The sequence below is a fragment of the Diaphorina citri genome, unplaced genomic scaffold (assembly GCF_000475195.1).
Source record: "Diaphorina citri unplaced genomic scaffold, Diaci psyllid genome assembly version 1.1 scaffold2407, whole genome shotgun sequence".
In the NCBI taxonomy this organism is placed as follows: Eukaryota; Metazoa; Arthropoda; class Insecta; order Hemiptera; family Psyllidae; genus Diaphorina; species Diaphorina citri.
Genome location: NW_007379831.1, coordinates 1 through 15,276, shown reverse-complemented (window position 1 = coordinate 15,276; position 15,276 = coordinate 1). Strand labels below are relative to the sequence as shown.

The 15,276-nt window shown below is 40.1% G+C and overlaps 2 protein-coding genes across 2 annotated transcripts in view; one reads left to right on the top strand and one right to left on the bottom strand.

The window, feature by feature from the left end:
- The window catches only part of LOC103518873 (phosphoribosylformylglycinamidine synthase), a gene marked incomplete at its 3' end in the record, with an annotated part of 33,774 nt that extends 22,101 nt beyond the window's left edge, over window positions 1-11,673 (bottom strand). Inside the window, 15 exon segments of the mRNA XM_026830551.1 lie at window positions 1,019-1,184; window positions 1,571-1,654; window positions 2,163-2,243; window positions 2,779-3,024; window positions 3,468-3,521; window positions 4,112-4,127; window positions 4,560-4,633; window positions 5,162-5,299; window positions 6,481-6,597; window positions 7,149-7,261; window positions 7,680-7,936; window positions 8,598-8,734; window positions 9,228-9,378; window positions 10,248-10,389; window positions 11,042-11,673. Coding sequence (XP_026686352.1) covers window positions 1,019-1,184; window positions 1,571-1,654; window positions 2,163-2,243; window positions 2,779-3,024; window positions 3,468-3,521; window positions 4,112-4,127; window positions 4,560-4,633; window positions 5,162-5,299; window positions 6,481-6,597; window positions 7,149-7,261; window positions 7,680-7,936; window positions 8,598-8,734; window positions 9,228-9,378; window positions 10,248-10,389; window positions 11,042-11,292 — 2,027 coding nt within the window.
- A 3,176-nt stretch (window positions 11,674-14,849) lies between these two features.
- On the top strand, window positions 14,850-15,273 carry LOC103518872 (proliferating cell nuclear antigen-like). The gene is made up of 2 exons (XM_008483954.2): window positions 14,850-14,975; window positions 15,163-15,273. Exons 1-2 carry the CDS (start codon window positions 14,898-14,900, stop codon window positions 15,271-15,273), a joined length of 189 nt encoding a protein of 62 aa, XP_008482176.1. The 5' UTR covers window positions 14,850-14,897.
- Window positions 15,274-15,276: the final 3 nt, after the last annotated feature.

Sequence of the window (15,276 nt, the reverse complement as noted above, 5' to 3'; positions counted from 1 at the left end):
TACCTGTGCCACACAATACCTTATCAATTTCCTGAGTTGCAGTGCTAGGTAAGTGTAAGTGCTTATTTGAGAAAATCGCAGCTATTTTCATGGGCAAAACACTGCACTGGTCATCACTTAGGCCCCATTATCTAATTCTACCTCCCCTTTTCTTCAATTTTTATCACTAATCAGTGGTTGGAGATGGTACTGTAGGATCTTCAGTTCAAAGCCCGTTTTCACGTACTTACTTGTGTTGGAGTGAAATTCTAGAGACTTCTACAAGTGAGAACTGTAATGAGGTGTTTTTCGAAGATATTTTACAGCTCTAAATCCAGTAAGAAACCAAATTGGCAGCCAGAAAAGCTCGGAAAAATGAGAAAAAACACTAATCAGTGGTTGGAGATGGTACTGTAGGATCTTCAGTTCAAAGCCCGTTTTTACGTACTTACTTGTGTTGGAGTTAAATTCTAGAGACTTCTACAAGTGAGAATTGTAATGAGGTGTTTTTCGAAGATATTTTACAGTTGTAAATCCAGTAAGAAACCAAACTGGCAGCCAGAAAAGCTCGGAAAAATGAGAAAAAGTTTATTTAGTATATTTACTGTTATTTCCCATTTTCGTTCAATTTTTTTAGGCTGGCCTTCGCGGGCCGCAAAAATGAGCTCGCGGGCCACATGCGGCTCGCGGGCCGCGGGTTGGACAAGCCTGGTCTATGCTCAGATACAAGGGCTCAGAAATCCTTGTATTCGGGATTGTGGATTTTGTCTCAGGATTGAGTTCAATCCGAGGTTGACCTAGGTATTAAGTATAAGGAGATCCTCGTTTCATCTCAATCCCAAGTTGGTAAACCCCACCATAAGAGTTGATAAGAGCCTGTCACATTTGTCGTGAGTTTCATCTGATTTTTTTCCGAATGTCCTGTAGGCAATTAAATGAGAGTGTTCCCACTACACACGACACGATTTTTTTCCTGACTGACAATGTGAACGGGCTTTTACTGACTTAAAAGTCCTTGTGTTCGGGATTGGTGACACACCAGTCGTACGCATTCTGGAATAGCATCACCCAAGGTGTGAAGCGTGGACTAGTCTGTCCTGTAGGATAGGATGGGTAGGGACATTGCCAGGACTGGTAGCAACGTTCTGGGTGAGGCATCATGGCGAGGTGTCGTCCGTCTGAAGAACAGATTGCCGCTACACCACCTGAAAACATAACGATAAATATGATATGCATACTGATGTTCTGCTGGTCGCGCCTGGGGCAAACTTTATAGCTGTAGATGAGGTTCGTTCTCGGAACGGCTGGCTTTCTCCTATCCTGTCCTCCTTTTCTTCGATTTCGGGACGATAAGATCTTTATTTTTACAGCTCCCTCTATCAAAACGTTTTGAAAAAAAACCTAGGATAACTAACTAATATCCTCTCTTAAGGTGTGTCCACAGTATCGATCGACTATGTGTGGTGTGGAGTCCACACCACACATAGTCGATCGATGTCGACTAAACCGTCCACACTGCCTCAATAACATGTGTAGATTCAGCTCGTCGATCGACGGATGGCCGGTCAACTTTTTTTGGACACACCTTTACATTGCCAGGACTGGTAGCAACGTTCTGGGTGAGGCATCATGGCGAGGTGTCGTCCGTCTGAAGAACAGATTGCCGCTACACCACCTGGGAACATAACGATAAATATGATATGCATACTGATGTTCTGCTAGGTCGCGCCTGGGGCAAACTTTATCCCAAGCTGTAGATGAGGTTCGTTCTCGGAACGGCTGGCTTTCTCCTATCCTGTTCTCCTTCTCTTCGATTTCGGGACGATAAGATCTCTATTTTTACAGCTCCCTCTATCAAAACGTTTTGAAAAAAACCTAGGATATCTAACTAATATCCTCTCTTAAAGTGTGTCCACACCACACACAGTCGATCGATGTCGACTAAACCGTCCACACTGCCTCAATAACATGTATTGTGTAGATTCAGCTCGTCGATCGACGGATGGCCGGTCAACTTTATTTGGACACACCTTCACGAGGTCAAAAATGTACCGATATTTTTAAAAATCAATTTATCTACACATCTCGGGATCCGGGGATATAGAACTCGTAGAAGAAAAAGAGCTCTCGGGGCCCCAGTAGATTAGATTAGATTCGTAGAAGCTTAACCCATCCTTTAGGGCTGTTCGCCCCTACATCCATCTCCAGAAGACAAATGAGGAGACCGCCGTCACTAATGTCGTGACCTGATAGGACTTGGCCGTCTGAGGAGAAAGGGAGAGAAAGGTTTTTTTATTGTTTGTATCATAAAAGTATCCTTTGTGACTGAGTGAGTGTGCAATCCTAGGGTGATAGGATTCCACACCCGAGGTCCTGGTTTTAATGCCCGGCAGAGTCGAAGTTTTTTTTGGTTCTTTGCTCGGAATACGGGGTGAGCTCAGCCTCGCGAAGACAATTGAGTGTAACCTCTTGGAATCAGTGGTGATGTTATAAGAGTAAAGAGAAAATTTATAGGCACGATATAATTAGGAAAGGAGACTCTTAGTGATGCTGTGATATCCACAAAGAATAAAAAGAATTATTGTTTGAAATTTTATTTATTTTTTTGGTTCTTTGCTCGGAATACGGGGTGAGCTCAGCCTCGCGAAGACAATTGAGTGTAACCTCTTGGAATCAGTGGTGATGTTACAAGAGTAAAGAGAAAATTTATAGGCACGATATAATTAGGAAAGGAGGCTCTTAGTGATGCTGTGATATCCACAAAGAATAAAAAGAATTATTGTTTGAAAGACAGTTTACCTTGAATAAGTCGCTGAGTCACATTGAAGGCTCGTACAAGGGCTGCCGCATCCTCAACATCAGGTGAAGGTCCTCTCACTTCAGCGAGAACCTGGCTAAGGGCAGATCCACCCACTCTATGCTGGCCACAGGATAAATCTATCCAGAGGAGAGAGCTGGAGTAGCCCAGGCGAGGAGACTTGATGTCGGGGGTGACCACTTGACGAATGTCTGGACAGGGGGCGTAGGTGGAGATCACCAGAGAACCTAGAGGAGGAATAGAATAGAAACAATTATGGAAAGAAATCTTTTGAGGATCCTGAAATTAGACAATCCCCTCCCCCTCCCCACTCCACTACGGAGAAAATTATGTTTTCCGGAATCTGACATCAGAACCCGTGGCTTCTGTCTGATTTTTTTGGAGTGTGTGGACTATTTTAAGGTGATGTACTAGATGAGACAGTAAGTATGTAGATGAGTGCGAGAGCTTATTTCTGTGAATTCTGCCATATTAAAAATAAATAAATAAATAAAAACACACACACACACTAACAACAACATCCTACATTTTTCATTTTTATTAATTTACCAGCAATTAATTTAAAGACCAAAATGCGGCGTGAACGACCTGGTATTCCAGAGTTAAAGCGCCTCAAAGGGAAAAAAAAGACCAAAATAGATATTTTTTATTACCTAGATATGTATAAAACCTAACACCCATACAACAGCTCCCACTGGTTCTACTATTTCTTTCAGGACATTACCTGTAGGGGAAAACAAAATAGAACTCATGACTGAGGAGAATATAATTTACCTTTGCCTCGGTGGTGTAGTGGCGGTCACCTGCCTCGGTGGTGTAGTGGTCTAGCCGCTCGACTGGTAAACAGGAGAATTTGACCACAATAATAGTAGTAGCCTACTGCTGGAGTAAAGGGACTTTTCAGTCCTATGCGAGCAGTATAAATCGCTGGAGTAAAGGGACTTATCAGTCCTATGCGAGCAGTATAAATAAGCACTATTATTATTATAATAATAGTAGTAGCCTACTGCTGGAGTAAAGGGACTTTTCAGTCCTATGCGAGCAGTATAAATAAGCACTATTATTACCTACTCAAGTCCCGTTCCCACCTGCCGATGTCTCATTCGATTTTTTTCTGAATGTCCTTATAGGCTTTATAGGCAATGTAATTTAAATGAGAGTGTTCCTACTACGCACGACACATTTTCTTCGAACGTCAAGTTGGAACGGGCCTTAAGGCGAGGGTTTCACGTCAAAGATCTGAATACGAGGACCTATGGAATTTTTCTTTTTCTTCCACGATCTCTTGATGTTAAGATTGGTCAATTTGTGCGCTCATCTCTATGGTCAACTGGGAGATATGGGTTTTTAAATATTGAACATGGGTTTCGGACCTTAGTCAAAGGTTCACTCTACACTACATAATAAAATTTTGGGAAGTATTTTTTTAAATCGATTTATCTCGGTATCTAGAAGTCGTAGAAGAAAAAGAAAAATTCCGTTGGTCATTTTTCCTGCTCTATGACATTGAAACATCACCCAAGTAAGCGCAACTGATCTATTGAGTATCACACTAGGCTTGCACGCCGGAGGTCACAGGATTTCCGGGAGGGGTCGAAGTTTTTTCGGCTCTGTGCTTTAAATTCGAGGTTCACTCAGCCTCGTGGGGACATCAATCGAGTATCTACTTTAATCGAATAGCGACCAGTGGCGACATTACTAGTGTAAAATGATTGTTGAAATGAATTGAAGTTAATTAAACATCTATTAAACAATAACTTACCTCCACAGAACTGGCAGATCCTCCCCCCACTCCTATTCTATACACAGGTCCTCCCACTTTGACTATTTCCATGCCTGAAAGCATTAGACAATATCATAATATGAAACATGGACCCATGTTTTCCCCTAGAGTGCAGAAAAAAAAATTATCGAGAGAAGTGTGATCTTGTCGTTCCGAAAGCGAAGAGCAAAGGAAGACAGAATAAGAGAAAGTCAGCCGTTCCGAGAACGGGAGAAAGAACCTTATCTGTTTTGATAAAATCCGCCCGGGGCTGGAATCGAATCCGCCACCTAGCGCTTACAAGCCAGACGCACTATTTTCCAAGCTAACTAGGCTGGCTCATTTATTATTATATTACACTTTATTAGGATTTTACAATATTTACAAACAGGTACACAAAACAAAACAACAAAATAATAAATTAACAAAAGAAAACGAAAATTAAATAAAGAAAGAAAGAAAGAAAGAAAGAAAAAAAAAACATATTGAAAAATCCTAACTCAGGGGGCGGGATTAATGCCTAGGGCATTCTCTTCCATCCAACCCCTGAAATTCTACTAATAAAGCTAAAATGAAGAATAGACGAAAACATATTTTCTTACCAACATTGGGACTAGCCTTCTCCTTGAGCTCATGCTTCATAGTACCAATCCCTCCACTAAACATAATGGGCTTGATCCACTCTCGCCTCTCCCCATTACAGTGTTGCCCATACGAGCGGGCAAAACCCAGGACATAGCCTGACACGCATCAAATAGTGCTGCCCCCTCCCCTGGGAGCTTGGCTGCCCACATCCAGTTCCCACTGCATTTCACATCCTAAAGGGGGGACGGGACATGAAACGATTTGTCTAATTATTACTTACCTAATTAATGAGATAAATAAGTCAATTAAACTTCGCGCCGTAAGTATTTTACATATACATAGGTATGTGAATGTGTCGAGAGAAAAAAATGACGGTTAATAAAAGAAAATCTCAGCACCTAGGTTAGTCTTATATTATAAGAACAAGATCCATTCACAGTTCACAGTTCATAGTTCCACACTGATCGCTCTATCTCAAGAATCACAACACCTAGAAAGCTGAAATTTGGTAGGAATATTCCTTTTATGGTCTAGGTGTGCAATAAGAAAGGATTTTGCGAAAATCCAAACCAATCTTGAGATATGCTCAATTTTTGATCGCTAAAATCTCCATAAGAAATACACGAAATTGAGTTTCGTTTATGTTTTTAGTTTGATAACTACAAGTTCGGCCATGCCTTTTCCACAAGTTTGGCCATGCGCCCATGCCCCGGGATGAACTAGCGGGATTCCGGAGCGAAGCGACGGAATTCAGCGGGCAATATTACCTACCTTAAGGTCGGATATTTTAGCAAACACCAGATTGGTTAGTGCTTCAGCCACTGCCATCCTGGCTCCTCTCTTGGGATCTACCAGACCTTTGATTGGTTGTTCTCCTATAGAAGTAGCTGCACCTCGCTATAAAGTAATAAGTAGTCATTAAAGAAAGGCCGTCACCCAAAGTCTATCGATATCAATCGAAATCGACTGGAAGTTACTGGAACCCATAAAAGTGGGTAGGTAACATCAAAGAAATTTGGTCCAGCCTGGTTAAAATGGAGGGCCTTGTAAGCGCTAGGTTGCGGGTTCAATTCCCAAACAGGGCGAACTTTATTCTAAATAGGTAAGGTTCGTTCTCGGAACGGCTAGCTTTCTCCTATCCCTGACCCTCTTCTCTGTTCGCTTTCGAGACGATAAGACTTCCATATCGGGAAAAAAATCTCAGTAGGTATACATGGTTAATTTTATTTTTCTATTCTGGCTTCGAGTATCCAATTACTCTTCTTTAATCTATAGGCATTATACCTACACGGTTTAAAAATTCAAATGCCAGCACCGATAGCTCGGTCGTTAGAGCATGGCTCGATGTTCCCGTAATCCGAAGCCCCGTTACTTGCTTCGATGAGAATGTTGAGGGGGGTCGCGAAGTTGTTGGGGTACCCATATTGTTCGTCTTCCCACGGCAGCTTGTAACCTGGTGGGAAAATGGGGAAATTTGATCAAATCTAAACTAGTGGTTCAATTAAACTATAGAACTCCCTCTCTCTCTCCCAAGGGGTTTCATAGAGAGAACTGTAACTGCTAAGGTCTTATTGTCCCGAAATCGAAGAGAGAAGGACAGGATAGGAGAAAGCCAGCCGTTCCGAGAACGAATCTTATCTATTTAAGATAAAATTCATCAAGGGCGGGAATCGAACCCGCCGTTACGAGAACGAACCTTATCTTTAAAGTTTGCCTCTTGCGGGAATCACACACTCAAGCTATGCTCCTCGGTCCTTTTTTTGCATAGAAGTGATTACAGATACCTACCAGGTATATTGAGGTTGCCTACACAGTATCCCGCGGTCCCATGTAACTGCTAAGGTCTTATTGTCCCGAAATCGAAGAGAGAAGGACAGGATAGGAGAAAGCCAGCCGTTCCGAGAACGAATCTTATCTTTAAAGTTCGCCTCTTGCGGGAATCACACACTCAAGCTAGGCTCCTCGGTCCTTTTTTTTTTTTTGCATGTGATTACAGATACCTACCAGGTATATTGAGGTTGCCTACACAGTATCCCGCGGTCCCGGCAATACAGTTTCCTCCCCTGCCCACAGCTTGGACATCCCTGATCCTTCCCCCAGTACCTGTGGTAGCTCCACTGCAACATAAAGCAAATCGTTATATCAAGATATTTCCATACTTTTATAGAGTTTTCTAAGTAAAATAAGTAAATAAATATGTGATAAGGGGTGACAGCAGGGATTTTATAATATTGAGAGGCATTTTATAGCTCTTGAACCTGTACGTTAATAATAATAATAATAAAAAAAATGGTTTAGATTTCGGAACATTTCTGGATTCAATACTTGGCGTCAAATTTTTGATACAATTTGAATTTTTGGGGGATTTCATTAGTTCTTAAGGTGATTTTCATGAGGAGTTTTTAAATTATTGTTTATCTAAGTCTTTTTTCTACATTATTTCTCTCTCTCTCTCGCGCGCGCAAAATTTTGAGACTTGTTTAATAGTTTTGATAATAATATAATCACTTTTGAAGTACCTAATTATAATTTTACCTGAATGGAGACACTCCAGTAGGGAAGTTATGCGTCTCGGCAGTGAAGATAATATCTAGATCTTGATTGGTTATTGTGTAGGGGCCAGGAGCTCCCGGATTGGTGGGCGTTATAGCCGGCAAATCCCGGTAACCTTGAATGGCGGAGCTGTTGTCATTGAACTTGATGACGTTATTCTGGTTGGAATGTTTGGTGGTATCCATGATCATCTCGAAGAGGCATTTGTCAGACTCTATACCGTCCACGATCATTTTGCCCTGGGGAGAAAAGAATAGATGAAAATGGGAATTCTTCTTCTCCTTCTTTTTCTTCGACTTTTCCCGTGTACAGGCGGTATTCTGGTTGGAATGTTTGGTGGTATCCATGATCATCTCGAAGAGGCATTTCTCAGACTCTATACCGTCCACGATCATTTTGCCCTGGAGAGAAAAGAATAGATAAAAATAGGAAATTCTGGTTGGAATGTTTGGTGGTATCCATGATCATCTCGAAGAGGCATTTCTCAGACTCTATACCGTCCACGATCATTTTGCCCTGGGGAGAAAAGAATAGATGAAAATGGGAGTTCTTCTTCTCCTTCTTTTTCTTCGACTTTTCCCGTGTACAGGCGGGGTCGGCGTTTTTCGTCAGCCTCTCTCAATCAGCTAACATTTGGTTTTGGCTACAAAGTTTACGAGTGGATGTCCTTCGCACTCAACCTTGGCTATTTCTTCAGCAAGGGAAATTCAGGCTGGTATCTACACTATCTACTCGTATACTCCCTGTTTAAAGTCCCCCAGCCAGACTTTGACTTTGATGAAAATTGGAGTTAATAGAGGATTTTTTTTTATTTTTAAGAATGAAAGACTTTTAGGAAAGAATGGAGCATTTTTGGGAAAGACTGTCTTTTGGAAGACTCAATTATTCCAGATAACTTACTTTGAAGAACCAGTGGCGGCTATGTTCACTGTTAGACTGAGCGAGATCGAAACATTCGACACTGGTTGGGTTTCTCTTGAGTTTGTTCCGGAAGATGTCCGTGTAGTATTCCAGATCCCACTCATCGAATGCGAGACCTGGAATGAATTCAGACAAAAATCATGCAAGGGTTGAACCAAATAAGAATTGTCATCGATAATTTCCCTAAATTTTCGTCACGTTTCATCAAAATTGCACAAACCGTTCGTGAATTATCGTGGAGAGGCCCCCAAAAATATTCAAACACATTCGTGACATTCTTCATTATTCAAACACATTGGCCATTCTTCCTAACTTCTTGCTCTATTCATAAATAGTTATTATATATTTTTCTTATTTATATTTTAGGTACCTACCTACCTACCTACTTCATGACGTTGTACTATGCATAATTTTGTTCTCTGTACAATAAAATAAATAAATAAAAGTCCGATCTGGCCTAAAATCCAAGGAGTAAATTTTATGTCATGTGTTAAACATTCTTAACAATTTTCATACAAAGAGGACCAACCAATCAATAGTTATTGCCAAACACTAATAAATTTGCAAAGAAATCGTTTTTTCCGCAAACTCACACCGTTCATAACATACCCAATTTCTGATTGACCTCCTGAAGCGCCACCTTTCCCTTGCCCATAACATCCACATAGAACCACGGGTCTGGTTTGATCCCATGATTGAAACTCGTCAGTGGCGAAGAGTAAACACATTCTGTCATGCGATCGTAGAAAGATTCCGCGCACTGGAAAAAGACCAACGAGTTAGAATTAAAAGTACCTACCTATTGCTAGAGGTTTCAAAACAGTAGAAGGTAGGTAGGTATATCCGGGACAAGTGTTACATACCGGAGGTCCTGGAGTCGATTCCCGGAGGAGTCAAATTATTTTCGGCTCTGTACTTGGAACACGAGGTGCACTGACCCACGTGAAAACAATAAGTAGAACAGAGACCAGTCGTGATATCCACAAAAATTGGTGGAGATGTCAGTCAAGAGACTGTGAATTGACATCTCCACCAAATTCACTTCCGTGGCACATTGCATACTTAGATTTACGGCGTTCACACAAATATCAGATTTTCAAAAGTACCTACCTATTGCTAGAGGTTTCAAAACAGTAGAAGGTAGGTAGGTATATCCGGGACAAGTGTTACATACCGGAGGTCCTGGGGTCGATTCCCGGAGGAGTCAAATTATTTTCGGCTCTACTTGGAACACGAGGTGCACTGACCCACGTGAAAACAACAAGTAGAACAGAGACCAGTCGTGATATCCACAAAAATTGGTGATGTCAGTCAAGAGACTGTGAATTGACATCTCCACCAAATTCACTTCCGTGGCACATTGCATACTTAAATAGATTTACGGCGTTCACACAAATATCAGATTTTCAATATGTCTAGTTAGCTTGGAGGGTAGCCCATCGCGTCGTGGGTTCGATCCCAGCCCAGGGCGGATTTTCTATCAAAACTCTTTTTGAAAAAATGGGGGGGAAAAAATGTCCACTAATTAGCTTGGAGGGTAGCCCATCGCGTCGTGGGTTCGATCCCAGCCCAGGGCGGATTTTCTATCAAAACTCTTTTTGAAAAAATGGGGGAAAAATGTCCACTAGCCTTAGTAATGATAGCTCTAGACAGGTGACCGCGGGAAATCAGCTTGTAGCGAGTAGACACTTCAAATCTAGTTACTGAATGAAGTTGAATACTCTGGCAGATTGACAACACATTACTGCAGAATGGAGTCGAGAAGTTCAGCCTGAGGAGAAAGAGGTGATGAGATTATTATTAACTATCTAACAATAAAATTGGTTCAGTTTAAGTACTACTGAACTCCAAGAAAATGGATTCGTAGACACTTCAAATCTAGTTACTGAATGAAGTTGAATACTCTGGCAGATTGACAACACATTACTGCAGAATGGAGTCGAGAAGTTCAACCTGAGGAGAAAGCAGAAAGAGAGATGAGATTATCATTATCTAATAACCAAGGAGCGCGGGAGCACTCCGCCCCGCCAAGTTAAAATTTGACAGTGCTAAGTAAGACATGAACTAGGTAATAATAAAATTGGTTCAGTTAAGTGTAGAAGAGCTCTCAATAGGTCGCTCTAGGGTTGGTCGATCGGATCATTTCCAAATCCTTTTAGAAAACCTCGTATTTTCAAGTCTAAAAAAAAAAAAAAAAACAAAAATTACCAGCCTAGTTAGCTTGGAGCGCACCTTCCTTGTAAGCGGTAGGTCGCAGGTTCCATTTCCTAGCGGGCGGATTTTATCCTAAACAGATAAGGTTTGTTCTCGTAACGGCTGACTTTTTCCTATCCTGTCCTCCTTCTCTCTTCGATTTCGGGACGATAAGACCTCCGTTGTTACAGTTCCCTCTATCCTTCTTCTTCCTTTTTTTCATCACTCACCTGGGTCCCACTTCAATCACGTTGGAATTATCCTTGAAGTTGGTATGCGAGGACAACTTCCTGCACTCAAACGATGAGTTCAAAATCCAATGCAACTTGTCCAACTCTACCGGAGTCAGCTCTCTAGAGATCTCAATGTTATAGCACAGTTCGGATTCGATGTCAGAAATCACCTTCGGAACCGCTTTCAATTTCTTCGTCTTTTCGCCCGCACCGATGCCCGGTTTTGAATAATACCGAATGATCGCCATTTGAACTCTTAGACGGAAGTACAACAAAAATCAAAGTTTAAACCTAATTTTCCGGTTCTTAAGACGGAAATATGTACGGTATTAACTTGTTGCACAAATTACTAGTCTTTTCACCTCCAAATGACGCTGCTAATTTTACATGTCACTCCTGGGAGTCGAACCTCAGAACGAGATTACAAAACACCTCGAGCCTGAACCGAACTTTAATCCAGAAAATAAGCGGTTTTGGAGTTTGTTTTGAATTCGGACACGGAATTCACTTGTCATTAGGTGTTTTTCATCTTTTTAAAATTGTTTTTGATTCTTAGAAAATAGGGAAATATGAGAAAATGGACACTAACTACCTAAAATGTGAACAGTTGAAAACACGTTACGCCAACAGCTGATAACACTATTCTGAGCTTTACATAAAAACTTCATGATGTTAGCTTTGATTCGGGGAGATAAAACTATCGAAATAGACCTTTCAATTCTACACTGATAAGGGAAAAGGTAGCTGATAAACAGTAGGACGTTATCAGACGTTGATTACAATAGAAACAACAAAATAATAAATTAACAAAAGAAAACGAAAATTAAATAAAGAAAGAAAGAAAGAAAGAAAGAAAAAAAAAACATATTGAAAAATCCTAACTCAGGGGGCGGGATTAATGCCTAGGGCATTCTCTTCCATCCAACCCCTGAAATTCTACTAATAAAGCTAAAATGAAGAATAGACGAAAACATATTTTCTTACCAACATTGGGACTAGCCTTCTCCTTGAGCTCATGCTTCATAGTACCAATCCCTCCACTGAACATAATGGGCTTGATCCACTCTCGCCTCTCCCCATTACAGTGTTGCCCATACGAGCGGGCAAAACCCAGAATGAGGGGCTCTCCAAACTTGTTCCCGTAATCCGAAGCCCCGTTACTTGCTTCGATGAGAATGTTGAGGGGGGTCGCGAAGTTGTTGGGGTACCCATATTGTTCGTCCTCCCATGGCAGCTTGTAACCTGGTGGGAAAATGGGGAAAGTTGATCAAATCTAAACTAGTGGTTCAATTAAACTATAGAACTCTCTCTCTCTCCTAAGGGGTTTCATAGAGGATGTAAGTTCATTACATAATTTTCATACATCATTAAAAGTTATCAAACGAAAATAAGGTATGATATCGCACATGACCATAGGTAGGTAGGTACTGATTACATGATTTTATGTAACTTTGGAAACGTAGGTACATAACTACTCGTAGTTCAAAGGTGTGCTCATAACAGTAAAGCGATCGAAAGGTGTGCTTCATTGCGTCTATGTGTACCTATATCTTGTATTATTGAAAGATTTATGAGACATAGGAATTTCACAAGATTCTCTCTTTCTCTCTAAAAAAAAGCTTATAGTGTAGTCGCATCGATTGACTCATAGACGCGTATTCAGCTCTAGTCCTCTAGTAGGTACTCGATGTTTTCGCGTCTGTTGCCTTAACAAACACAGGCAAACAGACTGAACAATAATAAAGTCGATTGACGTAGAACAGCGTCAAGACTGTACGAACGTATTTACTACAATCGATATACCGATCATAGCGTAGACATACTTTAACATTTGACCAAACTGCTTGGCAACACATCTCTTTTGACAGTACATAACTTACAATGTAAGCCCATGTACTCTACAACTAGGTACGAATATTATTGATAAAGTATTGTATGTTGGACTAACCACTAACACGAGTTTCGTTCGAAATAGTTGATAACACATAACTCCTAACCCAATCAACAATATTATTTGTCAGTTGGTTAATAAGCTTTCCCTGTAAGTGGGAGCGCATGGGTTCAAATTCCAAATGATGTAGGATATTTTCTCATAAAATACATTTGTAGAAAAATAGACAAATTTTCCACCAGAGGACTTTCAGTAAAATAGTAGAAACATTATTATTTTACTCCCCCCCCCAACTTTTTAAAGCTTAGAGTGCCATGTGAGAGAATTTGTATAGACCCTGCAGAGAGAATTTGGAAAAGAAAAAATTACTAGTCTTTTCACCTCCAAATGACGCTGCTAATTTTACATGTCACTCCTGGGAGTCGAACCTTAGAACGAGATTACAAAACACCTCGAGCCTAAACCGAACTTTAATCCAGAAAATACGCGGTTTTGGAGTTTGTTTTGAATTCGGACACGAAATTCACTTGTCATTAGGTGTTTTTCATCTTTTTAAAATTGTTTTTGATTCTTAGAAAATAGGGAAAGATGAGATAATGGGCACTAACTACCTCAAATGTGAACAGTTGAAAACACGTTACGAAATGACTGCCAACAGCTGATAACACTATTCTGAGCTTTACATAAAAACTTAATGATGTTAGCTTTGATTCGGGGAGATAAAACTATCGAAATAGACCTTTCAATTCTACACTGATAAGGGAAAAGGTAGATGATAAACAATAGGACGTTATCAGACGTTGATTACAATAGAACACAAACCTACTGATTGCCTTTTTACTTTTCTTATCCTAACAATTTTATTCATGATTATTTTTATGCCTTTGAGGGGGGGAAATTATGTGGACAATGGTCTCAAAGACCATGTTAGTCTATGAACTACATAGGTATTTAGAGAAAACCAAGTGATGAGATTGCATTCCAAGGTTCGTGGTGTGGTTCGATTCCAGAAAAAGAAACACTTTCTCTGTAGAGTAGTTCAGGACAAACAAAAGTGGTCGAGTAAAAAGATTAACAAAATCTCACGATTAATGAAAGGTCTGGTTAAAATGTAAGTTCATTACATAATTTTCATACATCATTAAAAGTTATCAAACGAAAATAAGGTATGATATCGCACATGACCATAGGTAGGTACTGATTACATGATTTTATGTAACTTGGGAAACGTACATAACTAGTTCAAAGGTGTGCTCATAACAGTAAAGCGATCGAAAGGTGTGCTTCATGGCGTCTATGTGTACCTAAATCTTGTATTATTGAAAGATTTATGAAACATAGGAATTTTACAAGATTCTCTCTTTCTCTCTAAAAAAAGCTTATAGTGTAGTCACATCGATTAGACTCATAGACGCGTGTTCAGCTCTAGTAGGTACTCGATGTTTTCGCGTCTGTTGCCTTAACAAACACAGGCAAATAGACTGAACAATAATAAAGTCGATTGACGTAGAACAGCGTCAAGACTGTACGAACGTATTTACTGCAATCGATATACCGATCATAGCGTAGACATACTTTAACATTTGATCAAACTGCTGGGCAACACATCTCTTTTGACAGTACATAACTTACAATGTCTATGTTCTCTGCAACTAGGTACAAATATTATTGATAAAGTATTATATGTTGGACTAACCACTAACACGAGTTTCGTTCGAAATCGTTGATAACACATAACTCCTAACCCAATCAACAATATGATTTGTCAGTTGGTTAATAAGCTTTCCCTGTAAGTGGGAGCGCATGGGTTCAAATTCCAAATGATGTAGGATATTTTCTCATAAAATACATTTGTAGAAAAATAGACAAATTTTCTACCAGAGGACTTTCAGTAAAATAAACATTGTTTTACTCCCCCAGACTGGAAATGTTGATAAGGAGGAAGAGGCTGTGACTGTGGAGATGCAAGAACCTGTCAGTTTGAACTTTGCTTGCCGGTACCTTCTCAACTTTGCTAAGGCTGCTCCCCTATCCAATCAGGTATGTAAGATGTTAGAAATGGGTCTTCAATATTCACACTAGATTATACCTTTTGTCAGTACATAAGATTTTGCTTTTATTGCTATAGGTTAAACTTAACATTTTTTTTTTTTTCAATTGAGGTTTACAGTTTATTCAATCATTGAATTTAAACTCATGTATTTTAATTTCTTATTTGATGTTTCAGGTATGTTTGTCCATGTCACTTGATGTTCCTCTGGTCGTTGAATTCAAGATTGATGACATTGGTCACATTCGTTATTATTTGGCACCCAAAATTGAATCTGATGATAACTAAATT

Coding starts and splice junctions, on each gene's coding strand:
- LOC103518872 (XM_008483954.2), top strand. CDS start 14,898: ATGCAAGAACCTGTCAGTTTGAACTTTGCTTGCCGGTACCTTCTCAAC. Junction 14,976..15,162: donor CTGCTCCCCTATCCAATCAG/GTATGTAAGATG, acceptor TTGATGTTTCAG/GTATGTTTGTCCATGTCACT.